General features: G+C 41.6%; 1 protein-coding gene across 1 annotated transcript; it reads right to left on the bottom strand.

Annotated features, from left to right (window-relative positions):
- Positions 1-206: 206 nt before the first annotated feature.
- On the bottom strand, positions 207-10,636 carry LOC6565154 (mucin-5AC). Its single transcript, XM_001991700.3, has 4 exons — positions 10,513-10,636; positions 10,287-10,456; positions 4,381-4,646; positions 207-4,265 (listed from the first exon to the last, which is right to left on the bottom strand). The coding sequence occupies exons 3-4, from the start codon at positions 4,635-4,637 to the stop codon at positions 494-496; spliced, it is 4,029 nt and encodes a 1,342-aa protein (XP_001991736.1). The 5' UTR covers positions 4,638-4,646; positions 10,287-10,456; positions 10,513-10,636; the 3' UTR covers positions 207-493.
- Between the last annotated feature and the right edge of the window lie 5,462 nt (positions 10,637-16,098).

Raw genomic sequence — 16,098 nt, 5'->3', positions numbered from 1 at the left:
CAAAGAACATCATGTTAGTCCTAATGAACAAGTTACGACCTATTTTCCCCATTTTCTTGTGTACTTTTTTTTTTTACATATTTTTATACCACTCTCCGAATCTCTATCAGAGTCCTAGTTAACTCGCAAGCTGTCAGGAAGCCCGTCGATTGCCATTCAGCATTCTGCATTAAAATGGAAATTAATAAAAAACAAGAATTATTTTTTTTATTGGTTTTTGTTATTGACTCTTAGAACTTAGGCTTAGGCCCCAACTTATGACTACAACCCGTTCACCGAGGTGACCGAGCTCCTGGGCTGCAGAGGGGAAAAAAACCAGTGACTAAAATAAATACAACACATACGCATACAATAAGGATATAGTAGGTAGCTAATAAAGAACTATATACATTGCCAGCTGATTGTCTAATTGGAGCTGGGTTGGGAAATAGGAAAAGCGGACCGGGGAGGGGTGACGCTGCGGGTCAAGCTGCGGGTTAGGTTGGGTATAGGCTTACACGGCCAAGAAATCACGAGGATCGCCAATTTTGGGACTTAGACGCACCACCACCTGATCATCGCCATCGCCCACCTCGAGGAACGAGTTCCAATCGGCCAGAAAATAGAAGCCATTCTTCTTTTTGGGTGGCAGTGGCTCTTGCGTAATGGGGTTGGGTCCAAACGAATCTGCCAGATCATCCAGCGAGCCGTTACGCGACTCCTCCGTTGTCGTTGACGTGGAGGAGGTACTACCCTCTGTTGTGGTGCTGCCCTTGCCAATACTGCTCTCCGCTTCTATGTCTGCATCACTCAAGCCCAGATCGAGGCTAATACGAGTGGGTGATTGAGTTGTGATTGCCTCTTCATCCAGGGTCGGAGCAGCTGTACTTGTGGTGGTGGTGGTGCTGTTGCTGTTTTCCACATTCACACTCTGTCTGCGTGGCTTTGTCGTGTCAATGCCCGGTGGCAGCGATTGCAAATAGCTGGCATCCGCCTGCGATTGCGTTTTGAGACTCACATTGAGCTGTTGCAGTTGCTGAAGATTGCTAATTAGTCGTTGGATCTCACTGAGGTCGTTATTCAGCTCCGGCTCCTCATGGGTCGACCTTGGCTCCGATTCGGGCTTGGCCAGCTGATAGTTGAGCTCACTAAATTCGGCCATCAAATCCCCATCAAGAACACCGTCTTGTCCATTATCGATGGCCAGATCCATATCATCATCACTGCGGCGTCTGAAGCCCAAACCCATTGAATTGAAAGGCTGCTCGGTGGAGACACCAATACGATTGGCCGCCCGCTTAATAGCCGCCTCAATGATCTTGGTGGCACTGAAAATGGGCAGCTCCACACTATTCTCTGTGGTGGGTTGGATACGTGGCACTGCTGGCCTGCTGGTTGTCAGCGAAAACACCGCTGGCGAGGATGAGTCGTGAGTGGGAGATGGCGACGCTGATGCTGTTGCTGGCGCACTTGTTGTTGTAGTGGTGGTGCTAGTGGTGGTGCTTGTTGTGGAACTGCTTGTTGGTTGAGCTTGGAATTGACTCTCCAACTGCTGGGATAGCTCATTGGGCAGCGCCACGCCCAGTTTCTGTAACTGTTGCGTATTGTAGAGCAATTTTTGTAGCTCCGCCAAGTCACTTTGCTTAGGCGTGGCTGGCGTGGTTGATGCTGCCGGTAGTGGTGCAGTTGTCACCGTCTTATAGATGGGCTGCATATGCTGATAGCTTTGACGCTCGCCATTGTCCTCCAGACTGCTGAAGAACTGCTGATAATGCTCAAAGTCCTGATCAACCCCACCAGCTGGATGCTGACTACGTTGTGGATGCGCCGGCTGTGACATGGCAAATTCGCGCAGCTCCTCACTAGAACTGATATCCGGCTTGGCGGGCTTTGCCACCATCGGTTGCTTATAGACAGGCAGGTCCAGTTTCAGTTGCTCCTCCTGCCGCTGCTGGAGGCTCAGCTCCAACTCAGCAGCATCAGCAGCAGATGCTGGCTGGGCATACACAATCTGTGTACCACTCAAACTTTTCACTTTCTGGCTGCGTACGGATGCGGCAGTGACCAGCTGTTGTGCTGTAGTCGGACGCGCCTCCTGCAACTGGACTCGCTCCAGCTCCTGCACCTTGCTGAGCAGCTTCTGCAGCTGGACATAATCTTGGGGCTGCACATCCTGCAGCAATCCATTGCTGCGCTCAAAACTATTCAATGGACGCTGGCGCTGCTTGGATGTCGAGGCTGCCGTTGAGATCTCCACGGTGCCCCGATCGAAAGCGACCGGTGCTAAATTCTGCAGCTGAGCATAGTCATTGCTGGGCAGACCTTGGCTCCTCACCTGTTCGCTGACACCTGCAGCCACATTGCGTGTAATGAAGCCCGGAGTCGTCGGTTGCGGCTGCTGCAGTTGCTCCAACTGCTGTACACGTGTTATCAATGCCTCAAATTGGGCATGATCGACGGCAGCAGCAGCTTTTGTGGGTCGCGGTGTTGTTGTTGTAGTGCTGGTGGTGCTGGTGGTACTAGTGGTACTAGTGGTACTAGTGGTGCTGCTCTTCGCTGCCTTTTTTCTGTTGCGCGCCTGCTCGTAAAGCTGCTCCAGCTGGCTATCATCGCTGAGTAATCGCTGCAGCTGCAACAGATCTGCAGCGCCCAAAGCACCAGGCTCCAGGCCCAGGCCAAATCCTAAAGCAGGCGACGGCGTCGGCTTTGGCTTTGGCCGCACTGTGGTGCTGCTGGCCGCCTTCTGCACCGCATTCGTCTGCTCCAGCTGCTGTAGTTGCCGCAATATCAACTGCAGTTCGCGCGCATCGTTGCTGGCTGGTCTGCGAGTTGTTGTTGTGGTTGTTGTTGTTATTGGCATCGGTGTGGTGGTGGTACTGCTCACACTAAAGCGATTGCTGAGCGCTTGGGTGCCAGGACTGGTTGCCTTCAGCACATTTTCCGGATTGATCTTGAGCTTCTCCAACTCCTGCAGATTCTGCAGCAGCTTGGACAGCTCATCAGTGGAGCTGGCTGGTCTCTGCTGGTTCCCGGCATTCGCAAAATTAATATCAATATTGGGATCGATGCGACGACGCGGCTTCTTTGGCTCAATCAGTAATGGTGCGCCATGGGTAATCAGTTGAGCCGTGGGTAAAGTTGTGGATGGTGCTGCTGTTGTGGTTGTGGTTGTCGTACTTGTTGTAGTAGTTGTGCTCCTGGTGGTGCTAGCAGTGCGTGCTGCTTTCGCTTGCAAACGCTCCAGCTCTTGCAGATTTTCGAGCAGCTTGGCCAGCTCCGAATTGCTCTGTGGTGCAGGCAGCTTGGCGGTTGCCGTCGACAGCTGAGTGTGGGCGCCGGTTGGCTCCTCGGTGGGTCGGCCGTCAGCAGCGGCAGCAGACGCTTGAGATTTGCTCAGCGCTTTGGACGATTTACGCACAATGCCAAAGCGGGTGAGATAACCCTCTACCTCGGGCTTGACGCGCAGCTCCTCGCCAATGTTGAGGGGCTTGAAATTGGAATAGGCATCTGGACGAATGCGGGCCCCCTGTAGGCCACGTAAATCCGCGACAGCGATAACCGGCTGTGGTGCACTCTCTGCCGGGTAGTAATCATCGATGGCATAGCGCTTATGTGTAGACTGTCCACCACCACCGCCGCCACCCACAATGCCCAGACTCTCCAGTATGTCTGCCACTGGTTTCACCGTGCTGCTGCTGATTGTCTGGGCGACCACCGACGGCTTCGGCTTGCGGAGAAACTGCGCATTTTTCGCGCTGTAATGCGAGCTGAAGCGCTGAGCGGAAAACGGTGCCGCCACCGGACGGATCGCTGCCTGGGACTGGGCATAGTCGTATGTTTTCTTGGTGACTGGTTGGAACTCCATGCTGGGCTTGCTGTCCAGCGATGGTGTCAGCTGATACATGACGGGCGCCGGTGCCGGCGGATGATATGTTGTGGCAGTGGGTGCCGGGAATAGCTGCTTTTGCAGGTTGCTGCCATAGGCGGGCTTATAGGTAGTGGCGGCCACATCAGGATTGCCGCCGGGTATGGTGCTGCGCGGCACAGCACTCGGATCGGGTGTCAGAAACTTGATGGGATTTGGTGGCGTATAGGCATCGATAACGCGCGTCACCGGCGGACGCGTATACAGCTCCTGCAGATTCTCTTCGGTGTTGTTGTCTGTATTGTAAGGCAGGACCAACATCAGGGCCCGCATACTGTCCGCCCGGCTCATGTCGCCCGCCTCTATGCTCTTCTCGTACTCCTCCCGCGTGACCTTCTCGTATAGCTCTTCGATCTCGCCGCTGCAAAAGAAGCTCATTTAGATTAATTCTTTGTCTAACTTTTTAAATAAAAGACACGAACAACTTAGTTTTGTAATATATTTTTTTGCTTATTTATTTATTTTTTTGTTTTTACCGTGTCAGCCTGGGCAGTGCCGGATCATTGGCCAATATTTTCTGCACTTCGTCAATGGTCTGTTCGATTTCACGCGGCTGAAAGAAGCTCTTTTCCAGCTGCTGCACAAAGTTGGTGCGACCATGTTGTCCCTGCTGCTGTTTTATTGTGGGCAACGCTTCAATCCTGCTCATCAGCATCGACAACTGGAGCAGCAGCAGCAGCAGATGCAGCAGAGGCTGTGTGTGCACAGCTCTCATTCGCATTAAACTGCTCATTTTAGAGCTCTGCAATTGTCGAAGAAAGCGGCAAAATAAGTAATACGACAAACAGAAAAAAAATACCAAATACAACAACCTGAAATCAAGAATGTATTCGTAAAAGGTGCTCATAAATGACAGGTTTTTTATTACAGAATCAATCTAGAAAGTAAACCAATTCGAGGCGGCATACCCAGTTGAAAGCATTTAGTTAGAAACCCTGCGTGTTCCGACTTGGCTTACAGCCCAATATTAACAGGCTGTGGATAAATCACCACAGCTTTACCAAGTGATCAGAGTTGTAGTTGGTTGCAGAGTTCCATGACCATTTCCAGTTACAGTCCGGTTCCCGTACACATTCCAGTACACACAAGTTGCCAACTTGCTGCTTGTTATGCCTTGCGGCTTGCGGCGCAGTTGCAGAGGCCATTTAGAATGCACGACACGTAGTCAGTCAGTCGGCTCAGTTAGTTAGTCAGTTAAGAGATATTCAGTCAGTGCCAAATACTTTGGCCATAAGCGTTGCCGGTTTGCGAGTGCATTTTATTTATTTTATGAGCTTTTTTTTTCTTTTTCATTTTTTTCTTTCATTTTTCGTTTTTTTTTTTCTTTTTTGTTTTTTTCTTCATTTTGACAAGATTATCTAACAGTTTATTTCGCTAACGGCTTCGCTGCTGGACTCTAAAACATGTCAACGCCATCGTCCACGTAGACGATGGACAGCAATATTCGACGTTGCGACGTCGCTTTCTATGGCACTCATTAAATTTATGATTTAACTACGGTAATTAAGTGAAATCTAAATGGTTCGATAGGCTATAGCCTAGGAGTACTCGTTCACTCGTACTTGCTCAGCCAGACGCCAATGGACCGTAAAAAAGTTGTTCCGCACAATCAAAGCAATAAGCTGGCCAAGATCGACATCGACATCGCCATCGTCATCGTCATCAATCTTGCGTCATATTTGGCCACGAGGATCTGTCTGTCTATTTTGCACAATAATTCACAATAAAATCGATTTCAATTTTTGACAGCCGCTACGCCTCCCCCATTGCAACTACATATTTCTTCTGGATTTCAGTGAAACATTTTGCGTTTTTGTTGTTTAATCGACAGATGTGAAATTTGTACACTTGTCGTCTGGCTGTCAATATTGGCAATAAATTTTCAATTTTTCATTTCACTCAAATTTCGGTTTTCCGTTTCGTGTTGTGCAAATTGTATGCCATTTGATTTAATAACTTGTGCATATATTTGGGACAACCAGGCAGCCAAATGCCGAGTGTATATTAACTACAACTGGCTAGTCGCTTGGCTGATTTGGCCAGTTGGCCAGCAAGTCACACTTAATACCTTGTATATGGATCAAAGCTTGCGGCGATCACTTGTATTGCATTCAACTGGCAATGTCTGTGATAATAATGATATGTGATTCCAGTTACGTGGCCGAGTTGGGGAAACCGCAAAACAAACGTCATTTAATGTTCGTCAGAAAGTGAACAACCAATTTTAGCGTTCGTTTAATTAAATGCAATTTTCGCATTAAATAAAACAAAAATGTTCCATTATTTGATGAATTACTCCAAAAAACGCAAAACAAAACTATTTTAGCTTGAGAAATAAATTACTTGTGTTACAACATGTAATGCGACAAATTATATGCTTTAGCTCAAATTTGATAATTTATTATTATTATTTTTTGTTTTTCAACGCCTCTGTAATTTTAACAGCACATTTGAGCTTATGCAAGAGTTGTAACCAGCAAACATTTAAGAATAACAATAAATTGTAGTTAATTTCAATCATTCACGTTGCATAATGCTACATGCTACATGCAACTTCCTAGCACAATTAAGTTTTTTCACCAAAATTGTTTTCTACTTGCATATTTTTTTATTTGTTTTTTTTTTTTGGCCACACATGCAAAATTCGATAAACTTCAAACGTGTAAAAAACTGTATTTAATTGAACAATCTCTCTGTGTGCGTGTGTGTGTGTGTGTGTGTGTGTGTGTGTGTGTGTGTGTGTTACTTTGGCCACAATCAAAAGGCAAATCATTTGTTTCAATTGCGGCAACAAACATAATAACAACAGTAACAACTACAACAACTACTAACACAAAATGTGAGCCAATCTTCGGTGAGTGCATTTCCAATCCGCCGGCAAAGACCACGGCGACGTCACTGAAGCGCATTAGACGTCAACGTTGACTGCGCTGCTGCTGCTGCTGCTGCTGCTGCTACCGCTCTGCGCATATGCATGCATGTGTGTGTGTGTGTGTGTGTGTGGCAACAATTAAGTTGCTATTAAGTAATTTTTTTGCCGTTTGTTATTGCTATTAACATTATAGGCAACATACTTCACATGCTTATATAGCAATGTTTACTTACACATACAGATATAGATACAGATACAGATACATATGCATTGGTATGTATGTATATGCACAATGGCCTAGTCCCTGCCTGAAGCAATTTGTGTTATGATTGTTTGACATTTGAATTTCATTTTCATTTCCATTTTCATTTTCATTTTATTCATAATTTCGTTTGTTATTTAACTTGACACATTGTTAAGACGCATTAGACGGAAGTGAAACTGTCGCAGTGCTTGGGGCCAGCCACCAACGTTGACATTTGTACATATGTAGTTACCTCAAGTAGAAAACGTTTAAATTGTTTGAATTTGTCATACACTTAGTATTACTTGACTGCTGGATGAACTAATTGCTGAAGCACATATTAGTTGACAATTATACTTAAGGTGTTGAGTACTCTGTTAGAACTACAAAATACTTTCAGACCAATATATCATGTTGTATATATATAGTATATGATTTAAATACCTCTATCAATATGTGCTGAGAGCAGGGAAAGTAATGTTAGAAAACATCAGCAATTGTTGAATTTTATAATAGACATGCTTATTGCTTATATCAATCACTCAGCAAGCCCTTGGACTGAAATTACTTTAGCCGTGAACTTTGCGTGCAGCTTTCTTGATGCCAAAACTCACTTGACCTCTGGCACAACTAGCCACAACAACAACAACAACAACTACAACCTCATCATCCACATCATTAACAATGCAATTTAAAGTAATCGCCAAGGCGTCACATTACGGGTAAAGTTGAGCACCAATTGACTTGTAGCTTTTGTGCCATTGTCCATTGTTATTTTGTTGTTGGACCAGCGACAGGGACAGAGAATGAGATTGAAACTGAGATACAGATAGATAGGTAGTCCACTTCATTAGTTTGCTTAGTTAATCAACAGCAACCAAAGTACTTTTGAGAGTAATATTATCTGTAATTAGAGTGACCTTCAAGAGGCCGGCTTTGTTATTAGAGGTTTTTCAAGAAAAAAACCTAAAAAAAACTAAAAAACTACAAAACTACGTCGCAGCAATCAGTTCAGTTTGTTTTTTGACTAAAGTGGGTTAAATAGATTAACATGAAATGCACGAACCGCGCCCCTTAATCATCACTTGTTGACTTCTTAAAGAAAGTTTGGTCTTTAAAGTGCGTCAAGTCAACATCATTTATACGATAGATTGTCAGATAACCTTGTCAATGTTATTTATAACTTGAAAATCAGGTCAAAGATCTGTGATATTTGGTCATAAGTTAACCTCGATGTTTAGCTAAAAAAAACACTCGAATAGAACACTAAAGTTATGGAAAAAAAAAGAATGGCAGCAAAGCTGTTTATATCTTTAATTTGATGCTCAGAACAACTAATGAAAAATTAAAAACAAAAAGCTAATACAGATAATTAAAAAAATGTAATTTGAAGCGATGGGAATTAACTGATTAAAACCCTTACAAAATACACATTTACAACATCAAATGATGTATAAAATATGTGTTGTCTGCTCACTAATTTTTCTGTAAAATCCAAACTAATTAAGATACAAACAAACATCTGGTTTTATATAACAGACAGCTTTTTCACAATCAGGAATGAATTTTGCAATATTTAACAGATCAAAAGATTTGTCAAGGCACAACTAAAAAAAAAGTTGTTTTCCATGTTATGTTTTAAACTGGATTCATTGTCTGTAAATTTATTTATTTATAACATTTGCACAGATTTCGCTGATGAAAGAATTCAAGATTTGTAACACTGTCTTTTCGAACAAAAGACTTAAGGCACAAGCCAACTGCAACTGTCATGTATAGTTGATAAGTGCTGAAGGTTTATTTTAACTGTTAGGGTCGCCTACTACCATTTCCACTGAAAATAATTGAGAAAGCGCCGCTGGGCTGCTAACTGCTCACTGCTGGCTGCTGACTGCTGGCTGCTGTCTGCTCTCACTTTAGTCAATTAGTCAGTGGCGACAAGTCGCGTGAAATTCATCAGCTTCAAATCGCTGCGCTTCATTAGCCAACTGGCGGCAGAGACGCGGTGAGTCAGTGGGCAAGGCAGGGAGATCAGAAAAGGAAAGAGATGGATAGACGAGGGGTGGTGGGGGAGGGGTATGAAGAAATGGAGATGGGCACGTAGAGCGAAAGAGACAAGGCTATTTATACGCACCACTTTTACTGCAACTTGTTACAAATGTTAGTTGCCTTTGGCTTTTTGGTTGATTTGCTTTTTTATTTTTTTGCTGGTTTTTACACGGGTTTTGCTGCTTTTGCAGCCTACTGGCCGGACTGGCTTTTAGTATATGGCAAATTAGCAAGTTTTTGCTGCCGCTGCAGTTGCAGCTTGTGGTTGCCGCTGCTGCTGACGGTGTTGCAGTTACTCTGCTAAATTCTATTTAAGCCGAGTGGCCAGCGTATGACAAGTGAATGTTGTTTCGGGTGGCCAGGAAAAGAAACGCAGTGTCTATGCCAGGCTAAAAGCAAAAGCAAAAGCCAAAAGCCAAAAGCAAACCAAGTCAAGCAGTCGACTCCAACTTTGGGTCTGGTTTCAATTGCACTTAATGTTTATACCATGTTTATATACACGTACTGTTTAGCTAGTTTCTTTTGTGCCTGTTTATTGATCATTTTATGCAGGTTTCTTTTGATATATAGTATATAGTATGTCTTTCGATATATTTGATTTTCACAACTTTTACCCAGTCAATTGATTTTTTAGCGTTAACAAAATATTAAGCGCATAAAGTTTTATTATTGTTTCTTTTATTGGAGGTTGCCTTATTTTTTTATAGCTGTTTCCTCATTTATTAACACAGGTGAAAGTGCCACAAAAAAAAAATTAAAAACAAATATGAAACACTTTGGGCTTTTAATGTTCACTTTTGCTTATTTAAATTGTTGTTGGGCCAGTTTTTTTTTATTATTATTATTATGTTAATAACTATGAAAAGGCGGCACTGAAATTGTTGACATTAAGTTGTTTTGTAGAAATTATTACACTGTCACCAATTGAATTTGTTCTCTTTTGTCTACGACATTTTTATCTATTTAGCTGATTTCAATAAACAAAAAGGGACTGTCGAAGACATGTAGATCAATCATAATTTTCAAAGAGCTGATAATGACAAGATATTTTTCAAAAGGACAAGGAATTATCAGAATAATTGAACATAGCCTTTGAGCAATTACAAACTTTTTTTCATTTGCATTTGTGTATTTATATATGTATATAGAGTGATGTCAAGGTCATTTGATCGCTTATAAGCTGAGTCAAAATCAATGATTGCCATTTTTTCAATTACATTTTCAAAACTTTGGCGCTCCGATACGGCCTCTCCTTGCTGCCTGGGCACGTCTCCAAACAATTTTCACAATTTCGTTTGTTGGTTTTCGCTTTTTTGTTTTTTGTGTGTGCTTTATTTATATTTCTCTCTCTATATTTCTGGTGTTAAACTTTCGATGCACAAGAAAACTAAAAACAACGAAAAAAAAATGTAATAAAAAAAAACACTTCAACGTCCAACGTACAAAATGTTGTATATGAGTATTTGAGCACGCGACTCCAGCTCCAAAAACCGAGTTCGACAACGACAACGGCAACGACTACGGCTACGACTACGATAACAACATCGACATCGACAACGACAACGAGGTGAACGTGGAGTTGTTGGCTTGGCGCATGCGCGGCCTGTAGACCATTTTCAATGAGCGTTCAAAATATACTGAACGGGTTGGACTGACGCTGACAACGCGGCCGTCGCAGTCGACGCTCAACTGTCTCAGTCACTGTCGCCGTTGCCATCGCCGTTACCATCGCCATCGCCATCGCCATCACCGTCGGCATCGCAGTCTCCTCAGTTGAAGTGCGTGCCCAAAAGAGAGCATTCAACATTGAGGCTTCTCTAGAAGCTCAAACTGGTGATGGGAATGCGTGTTGGATTTTATTCATTTTGATTTGGATTCTGTGCCAAATTGATCACACTGCTCACCCAACTGTTAGCAGGTGTTTTGTGATTGTGCTTCTTCGATGTATCTGTGTATCTGTGTGTTTGTGTGTTGTATTTATTTATTTTATATTTATTTTTTTTCTGCTTGCTTACCTTGACCAAGTACACCTGCATGATATGTTGTGGCAGTATTTGATTAGGGGCCAGAGGGCAGGGACAGTGCTCGCGGACAAAGAGTGACATTCTATGAGACTGGTTTAAACAGCATCGCCATCTGCATCTTATGCAGCCTTAGCTGACATTTCACATTTCTCTGTGGCATGCATCATCGTTGTCTCTTTGCTCCCATTCGGGAACCTACTCATGACCACTTGATGCCAGACGCTTGTTGAAATTGATTTGGAATTTGATTACGATTACGATTGCGTTGTGTTTCGGTTTCGGCTTTTGTCTTTTGCCCAGGCCATTGTTGCATAATCAATGTGCATATGTATATATACGCGCTCATAGTATCATATCGAGTGGAAGGCTATATACATAAATAATAATATAAACATATCTATGTATATATGTATGCCGATCACATTGCATTGCGTTGGCTCTTGATGCACTCGAGTCTATAGATACACAAGTATGTCTGTCTGTATTTGTGGAACTGGAGCATTTCGTGCATTTTAATTCGATTTGATTTGGCTCAAACTAACAATCAGTTGAATTCAGTTAACGTTTAGTTCGATTTATGTTTGCTGGCTCTTGCCAATAATGTTGAGAGTAAAGTGCGTTGAATATTAAGAAGAAGACTGTATGATTTCTTCAAAAGCAGAAAATCTTACGCTGCTGATAGCGCACAGAATCAATGAAACAAATATGCACTCGACTCAATGGTTGCATGTAACCATTGTTTGTTGCACCATCTGTCGCACGGCCTGAAGTAAGTAGATGTTATCATACGCAGCGTCGTAAATTAGAATGTATCTGTATCTGGCATGGTATATGTAAGTGCATAGATAAGGATTGACTGGTTTGGGTCAAATGTAAATAGAATAACTAGCCCTAAGCAAAGATGATCGACTAAGAATTTTGTATATAAACCACGCATTTTTCATGAAATAAACTACTACAAAAATAACTCTTAGCGCATTCACATCGTCCAGCCCAATTTGCTGCAAGTACCGATTGCGGCGACACTTTGTTACTGGTACACGAACATAGTGTTAGCATACCCAACACCCTTTTCAGCATACCCTAAAAATTGACAGTAAGAAGTCATTTTTATCTACAAAGACTAACAACTTTATTTAGTCGCATTAAAGCTGGAATGTCTGACACTTAAACACATACGAGTACATATTGTGTGTGTATTCTTGATCCGCATCAGCGAATGTGTTAGCAAATGTCATAAAGCAAATGTTTAACAAAGGCTAAAAGCTTGCTCTATTGTTAACTTATTTGTTCAAAGTAATAACAATTAAATAATAATAAAACAAACAACCATAACTAAACAAGGGAAATGGAATTACTGAAACTAGTAAACAATAGATTTGATAAATGCTTCAGTCACCTTTAATGCCTTTATAGCCTCAGCTGTTTAAATGGCCTGTAGACACATAAATAACTAAACTATTTTGTGATTTGTGTGTTTTGTGTCACTTTTAGTGATATTTATTAAGTTCAAAAATGTCTGCATGTTTGCTATTTGCTCCACTTTTCCGCTCTTTTAGTTTTTGCATAATGCCATAATGCTGCTTGTCCTTGCCCAACACACACACACACACACACATTCAAACAATGACACACCTTCCCTTACGTGCACTCTGGGGTTATTGCATATTTCTGTGTGAGTGTGTGTGTGTGTTTGTGTGTGCTTTGCACGCCTTTGCTCGAAATAATTAAAAACGATTTTGGCAACAAATTTGTAACATTAACTATTTTAGCCTAGCATTTAGTTGTGTACACCAAACAAGAGCAACATAAATATGTTTACCATTCGGTTCGTTTCGGTCCCAGACCGTGTATGCCCTTTGTTGTCATTCATTTTTTGGTGACAACATTTGACACAATTTAACGCTGACGCGGCAATTTCGTCCAAAAAGAAGATGAAATGCCAATCGCATCAGTGGTGCCTAAGTTAAATGTGTGCTTTGTCTAGATGCGTGCGGCTTGGTCTCGCTTGGATTTTTCATATCTTTGGCTTGACTTTGCCCGAGTTACCCCCGAGTTGCACACACGAGTTGCAACAGAGGTCGTCAAAATACACTGACACTTCATAAACCTGCAAGCAATTTCGTTTCTGCTCCAGCTGAAAAACAAAAACGCAAATTGCTTTACGATCTGGCTAAGTGCATGTGAAAACTCAAAAAAATGCAAATTGCTTTACGATCTGGCAAAGTGCATGTGCGCAAAATAAACGTAATACTGCTTTAGACTTGAGGGATCGACTATCAAACACCCTGGAAGCGTAATATCTTATGGAAAAAAATGAATAGTGCTTAATGTGTGTGGGCTATTAGAGATCGTCTTGTATATATTACGAAACTTTCTTAAATAAAACGTTCAAAAATCGTTAAATGAATTAAACTTGAATAAAACTTCGAAGAAAATATATACATATCTACTTAATTGAATAAGCAGTGCTTCATTCTGTCTACACACGATCATACTCCATATGAAGGCTTCGGGGTTACAGGGTATAAAACACCTGGTGTGGAGTCTGCGTAATCTTTGCACAGCGTTTTGCATCTATGATGAGCGACGGGCGTTGGTTTGTCACTCATCTTCAGTTGCTTGTTTTTGTGCTGCTTCTTGTTGTCGTTTTATTTATATTTTATTATTTTTCGTTTTTGTTATTGTTATTGTTATTGCTTTTACTTTATGCGGCCATTCACTTTCTCCGCATGCTTTTTATTTGGCTTTGCTGTTTGCTTTGCTAATTTTTGGCCGTGTTAAAAAGTGAAACAGCAAACAGAGAGAAGCTTGCCACTGATTATGCATTGGCATATGCAAATTTTAAACGAAAATTATTCAATCGGCAGACAAAGTCTTACATAGTCTTCTAATAGCATGATTTTATGCAGCTAATTGTAATCCGCAGCAGCAATGGTTTATGTTGATGACACCATTTGCCACAGATTGCATCATATCACATGGTAAATGTAAACGCATTGCGTGCATTGTGCTCCAATTCCTGCGATAAGTAAGCATAAAGAAAACAACTAACAACAACAAGCGGCAAGCAATGCCAAGTTCGTTGCTTAAGTCTTTTGTTAGCGGGTCTCGAATTGATGTCAACGAAGCGCCAAGCGCCGCACTTAACGATGCGATCTTTCAACCCATTCACAGACCCATAAAGTGCCCAATCAATCAGCTGTGGCCCTAGACAGGGGCGAGAGGCTGAGTACGACTGTCGCCCTTAGTGCTAAAGTCGCAGACAGTGCTAATTAATAAGGTCTGATCACAGTTATTTAATGCTTAATACATATGCAGCCGAGTGCAGTTCAAGCCCAAGTCAATATTGTGCCTGACTCGTCATCTTAGGTTGGTTTGGCTTCGTTGGGCTCGGCTTGCTTGTGAGCTGGCCAAGTGAAAGGCGGCCGGTGATTTTCATAAATGATTTGTAAAATTCAACTTATCGAAGATGAAAGTTACTTAGTCGTTGATTTAGAAACGATTAAGCGGCATATATATCTCTTCTATGATCATACCAGGAACCCTAATATGTAACCAATAACATATGTATTTTATAAATTAACTTTTCCTTTAGTTATATCCGTATATATTTATGTGTAGGTCGAGTATATATTTCATATATATTATATATTCTATTATATATATTTAATATATTAGGGTATACAATGTTCAGCGCACGTTATATAACGTTTTCATCTCGTTTTTATTATTGTTGCTTTTGCACATCTCTTAGTAAGCGCTCCTCAGCTAAGAAATCGAAATGAAATTATAATCTCTCAAGACGCAGCAGCAGCTTGTGAGTCGCTTACATAAAGCAAGACCGTTCCGAATCCAACCGACTGCAGACAAGCACACTTGGAACACACTGCAGCTTACACGCGTCCGGTGCCCGGTGTCCGGTGTTCGGCGTCCACCAATCAAACAGGAAGGAAACACAGTGAAGCGTTCACTTTGCATATACAGCCTTTCAGACTCGCGGCGACAGAAATCAAATTAAGGTATGGTCACAGATTAATTTGCTTCATGCGTGAACGTTAATATTAGTCATTTTAAATTAGTTTATTTTATTTATAAGCATTTTGATTGCCAGCTGAAAACTAGGCGAAGGTTAAAATTATTGGTATTAATTCGATTTGTTTTTATTTATGAGGGAACCAAAATATAGTAAAATAGTAAAATATATATGAAATAGAAAACAGTTATATTTATTATTATTTCTTGAGAAAGTATTTCGCCTGTCACATTTTAGACTCTACAATTCAACATCAGGAAAATTGCCAAAAGTTGATTGTTAAAATATGCAAATAAATACACCTGCAAAGTGGCGCCAGAATTTAAATTGAAGTGTCTATACCGATTTGCTCGTCAGCGTATATCGAAAGCAGTCCCAATCGGTAGCAATCGATAACACAAATGAAATGTATGCCGTCAGCTGTTCTATTTGTTACATGTGTTCGTGTATATGTGACTGAATTTATTCGTAACCAAGCTACAAAATTGTGTACAAAACGCTCAAAAAAGTTTCGACCCAAGGAACAGTAAGCCCTGAGTAAAGTATAAATTTGGTTTTTGTTATACACACAAATAGGAAAAAAGACTAAGTAAATTCCAACTCCATATACGGACTACGAACAAAGTGCGTCAAGTAACACTGTCCGTACGTATGTGTGTGTGTGCCTGTGTTGTGTGTGTGTGTGGATTAGAGATGGTGAATAATACGATTTTGGGTATATAATGACAATCAGGAATGTTGCATTGGAAACAAAAGCCCTTCTAAGAACTGGGTCGTACACTTATTCATTTACATATCCATTTTGCTCTAGATTCACATATAATTGTGAATATTTTGTTGACTTATTGTTCAATAGATGCAAATGTTTATCTTCCTCTTGAATAAGAAACGCGATTTCCTTTATAATTTATACATTTATTAAATTTCACGTTAATTCAACTTAAAGAATATAACATTATTATTAAACTG

Source organism: Drosophila grimshawi, unplaced genomic scaffold (assembly GCF_018153295.1).
Source record: "Drosophila grimshawi isolate 15287-2541.00 unplaced genomic scaffold, ASM1815329v1 contig_848, whole genome shotgun sequence".
Lineage (NCBI taxonomy): Eukaryota > Metazoa > Arthropoda > Insecta > Diptera > Drosophilidae > Drosophila > Drosophila grimshawi.
This window is presented reverse-complemented; position numbering and strand designations above follow the sequence as displayed.

Excerpts from the sequence above, each read along its gene's own strand:
- LOC6565154 (XM_001991700.3), bottom strand. The coding sequence starts at position 4,637 with ATGAGCAGTTTAATGCGAATGAGAGCTGTGCACACACAGCCTCTGCTG. Across the intron at positions 4,266-4,380 it reads GCACTGCCCAGGCTGACACG|CGGCGAGATCGAAGAGCTAT; the intron begins GTAAAAACAAAA and ends CTTCTTTTGCAG.